At 44.3% G+C, this 4,409-nt stretch overlaps 1 protein-coding gene across 1 annotated transcript; it reads right to left on the minus strand.

Moving 5' to 3' along the window:
- Positions 1 to 208: 208 nt before the first annotated feature.
- Positions 209 to 2,605, minus strand: Txndc2 (thioredoxin domain containing 2). The gene is given in 3 exon segments (XM_042260449.2): positions 209 to 2,036; positions 2,321 to 2,435; positions 2,438 to 2,605. Coding segments are annotated over 3 exon segments (1,989 nt in total). The 5' UTR covers positions 2,561 to 2,605; the 3' UTR covers positions 209 to 285.
- Positions 2,606 to 4,409: the final 1,804 nt, after the last annotated feature.

Below are 4,409 nucleotides of genomic sequence, written 5' to 3' on the forward strand. Positions count from 1 at the left end.
ATCAAAACTTTCAAATGTGAATTTAAAAAAAAAAAAGATTGAAAAATAAGATAGCAGGACTTTCTATCTGATTCTACCCAAGGAATTTTTTTTTCTTTTTTTTTTTTTTGCCAAGAAAAAACACGGCCATTCTTTGCTTTGATTCTTTCAGATAAAAGGTGGGCTTCCATGTTTCTGATAAACAAACAGAGCCATTTGGGAGAACACATTTGTTTAATCTTTTTTTTTTTTGCAAATTAAAGAGAAATCAGCTATTAACTCATTTATGATGTTCAGAATATATGATTACTTTAATTCTTCGATGCTTGCTTCCAGTTTTTCCACAAGGGCACCAGAAAATTCACCCACCTTCTCTTCTTTTTTATAAAACTGGAAAGTTGGGAGGCAAAAGACATCACGGTCCTGCACCAGCTGTTCACAGTCATCAGCGTCCACTTCCAGGAACACCACGTCCTCATGTTTCACAGACAGAGAATGGAAATATGGCCGCATGGTTCTGCAAGGCCCACACCACGAGGCGGAGAAGTCCACAGCCACCAGTTTCTCCCCAGCCTCTTTAAGCGCCTCTTCAAATTCCTCCTTGTCTATGACCATTCTCACAAAGTCTTCCTCTAGAGACGCTGTTTCTTCTTCCAAATGTGAGATTTTGCTTTCCTTGGGTAGCTTTTCATCTTCTGAGGACTTGATAATATCACCTTCCTGGGACTGGACGGTGTCTTCTGGGGACTTAGTGATTTCTCCCTCCTTGGACTGGACTTTTAAGGGTTTGTGGATTTTAACATCTTCAGACACGATGGTGTCTTGTGAGGACTTGGGGATGTCACTCTCCTTGGAATGGATGGTGTATTTTAAGGGTTTGTGGATTTTAATATCTTTGGACAGGATGGTGTCCTGTGAGGACTTGGGGATGTCACTCTCCTTGGTATGGATGGTGTATTTTAAGGGTTTGTGGATTTTAATATCTTTGGACAGGATGGTGTCCTGTGAGGACTTGGGGATGTCACTCTCCTTGGAATGGATGGTGTATTTTAAGGGTTTGTGAATTTTAATATCTTTGGACAAGATGGTGTCCTGTGAGGACTTGGGGGTGTCACTCTCCTTGGTATGAATGGTATATTTTAAGGGTTTGTGGATTTTAACATCTTTGGACAAGATGGTGTCCTGTGAGGACTTGGGGATGTCACTCTCATTGGATTGGATGGTGTCTTTTAAGGGCTTATGGATTTTAATATCTTTGGACAGGATGGTGTCCTGTGAGGACTTGGGGATGTCATTCTCCTTGGACCAGATGCTGTCTTTCAAGGGCTGGTGGATTTTAGCATCTTTGGACGGGATGGTGTCCTGTGAGGACTTGGGGATGTCATTCTCCTTGGACTGGATGGTGTCTTTTAAGGGCCTGTGGATTTTACTATCCCTGGATTGGATGGTATCCTGTGAGAACTTGGGGATGTGACTCTCCTTGGACCAGATACTGTCTTTTAAGGGCTGGTGGATTTTAGCATCTTTGGATAGGATGGTGTCCTGTGAGGATTTGGGGATGTCACTCTCCTTGGACAGGATGGTGTCTTCAAAGGACTTGCGGGTATCATCTTCCTTGGATTGGATAGTGTCCTCTGATGACTTGGGGTAGATGCTATTTGCTACAGGATTGTGGGTGGTCTCTTGTTTGGGATGGGTGGTTTTTGACAAGGATTTGGGCACGTTGCTATGCTTTGTCTGCATGGAGTGGCCCGACGTCTTAGAAATGTTTTTCTGTTTTGGATTATCAGCTTTGACTGAGGGCTTCGAGGTATTGCCCTGTTTCAGCTGTGTGGTTTTTGCTGAAGACTTGGAACTATTTCCATGTTTAGGATGGACAGTATTTTCTGAGAACTCGGGGGTATCACTAACCTGTTGTGAGATCTCAGACTCCTCTGTGGACATATGGAGTGTGTTGCTGACCATGGGAACAATGGCCTTCTCTTTGGCCCACTCTGTGTCCAAGAACCCTGGGACCAGAAGAGCCTCATTTTTGGATAGACCCTGTAATGGATTTTCTGAACAACAAAAAATAAATAAATAAAATAGAAATGCAAAAGAAGAAATAAAAGACTGAATATCTAAACGAAGGAAGACTTAACCCTTAAAGAGATCATGAATGAATCTTATGAATAATGTACAAATGTGAGTAACTTCATTCATCAGAGAGCCAGGCACCAGTGATGCTTACATGGGTCTCAAATGTATTTCTTGCTTTAACAACAACTTTCCTTTCTCGATTTAACCCAGCCACCTGCTCCCCATATTTGTGGACCCCTAAGGTAACCCTCTTCCTTCTTACCATTGGTGTCAACTTCCTTTGCTAGCCCTTGATGGTTTACTTTCATGGCTGGCTCTTCAGGGGCTCCTGCTTGAACACTGTTCATGTCCAAACCCTTGTCTTGGCTCATTTTTTTTTGGAGGGGGGGTCCTTCTTAGATTTTTCTTCTAGAGCCAAACTAAGAACAAAGGGTGCTAACAACTTAATGCTCAGGCGGCACTTCACAGCTGATGTTCCCAGCCAGGACTCCGACAGTAGCATGTGAAAGCTTCATGGCAGCCTCGGGCCTGGTTGTCATGCTGTGGGAGGCTGTGGATACATAAACAGGCATTATTTCCTCAAGTACAACCAACCACTGAGGTAAGATCCATTGTGATCAACACCTTACAGATGGGAAAACTGAGCCTCAGAGAAGTTATATGGCTAAGATAGGTCAGGGTACAAAACCTATGCTCAAATATTATTCTGGACACTACTCTTTGCCAAATAGTCTGTCTATACCAGGAGAATAAACCAACTTTTTTATCATTTTCCTCCAGGATTTTCTAGCACCAGATTTCTCTTTATGACTCATTAATTGTGTTAGTTTCTTTTTCTAATACCGTAACCAAACAACTGAAGCTATGTACTTTGCAAAAACATGAGGTTTATTTAGCTCATCGTTCTGGAGGTTTAAGGGAATAGCACCAGCATTTGGCTTTTATGAAGGACTGGCTGATGGATCCGAGAGCCCCACAACAAAGAACGCGCAAACAAGAAAGTCCCATGTCGGCACCGGAAGCCAGAGCGTGGAGAAGAGCTATGCTTACTCTCTTAGTCAGGGTCCCCATTGCTGTAATCAAAAACAACAGAGCCAAAAGCAACTTGGGGAGAAAAGGGCTTATTTGGCTTACATATCCTGAATCAAAGTCCACTAAGGGAAACCGAGGCAGGGACTCAAACCGGGCAGGAGTCCGGAGCTGATGCGGAGGCCATAGAGGGGTGCTGCTTCCTGGCCTTGCTTATCTTGGCTTGCTCCACCTGCTTTCTTATAGAACCCAGAACCACTAGCCCTACCACGGGCTGGGCCTCCCACATCAATCACTAGTTAAGAAAATGCCCTACGTACTTGTCCACAGCCCAATCTCACAGAGGCGATTTCTCAATTGGGGATTGCTGTGGGATAATGTTCTTGTATACTGTAAAGATTTGTCCCTCTAATTGGTTTAATAAAACGTTGATTGGTCAGTAGCCAGGCAGGATGTATAGGTGGGGCAACCAGACTAGGAGAATTCTGGGAAGAGGAAGGGCAGAGTAGGAGTCACCAGCCAGATGCAGGGGAAGCTAGATGAGAATGCTGCACTGAGAAAAGGTACTGAACCACATGGCTAAACATAGATAAGAATTATGGGTTAATTTAAATGTAAGAGCTAGCTAGTAATAAGCCTGAGCTACCAGCTGAGCATTTATAAGTAATATTAAGCCTCTGAGTCAATTATTTGGGAAGCAGCTGCTGGGTATTTGGGAACAGGTAGGCAGAAGAGAAACTTCACCTAGCAGGGATCCCCACTCTGAGATGACTCCAGCTTGTGTCTAGTTGACATAAAACTAGCTAGCATGCTCTCCTCACAAGAACTAACTCAGGATCATGAGAACTACCTTGATCCCTCCGGAAGGAAGAATCTACAAAGACCTATAGACCACCTCTCAACATTCCTATACTAGAACCAAGCTTCCAACTCAGGAACAAACTACAGTACTCACTGCAACTATCTCCTATGCGCCGGGCGGTGGTGGCGCACACCTTTAATCCCAGCACTCGGGAGGCAGAGGCAGGCGGATCTCTGTGAGTTCGAGGCCAGCCTGGGCTACCAAGTGAGTTCCAGGAAAAGGCGCAAAGCTACACAGAGAAACCCTGTCTCGGAAAAAAAAAAAAAAAAACTATCTCCTATGCATCTCCTCTGAGGAACACCACAGGACAGCCAATATGCATGACTTGCCAGACACCCTCTTCCGGTCCCCATGAGCCCTACTTAATTCTACCATCCTCCTACCTTTCACCTGAAGAGCAGCTCCTTGGTGGCTAGTCCCAGTTGAATCAGCCAAGGGTACCTCACTATGCATAACTGTA

The sequence above is a fragment of the Peromyscus maniculatus genome, chromosome 13 (assembly GCF_049852395.1).
Source record: "Peromyscus maniculatus bairdii isolate BWxNUB_F1_BW_parent chromosome 13, HU_Pman_BW_mat_3.1, whole genome shotgun sequence".
In the NCBI taxonomy this organism is placed as follows: Eukaryota; Metazoa; Chordata; class Mammalia; order Rodentia; family Cricetidae; genus Peromyscus; species Peromyscus maniculatus.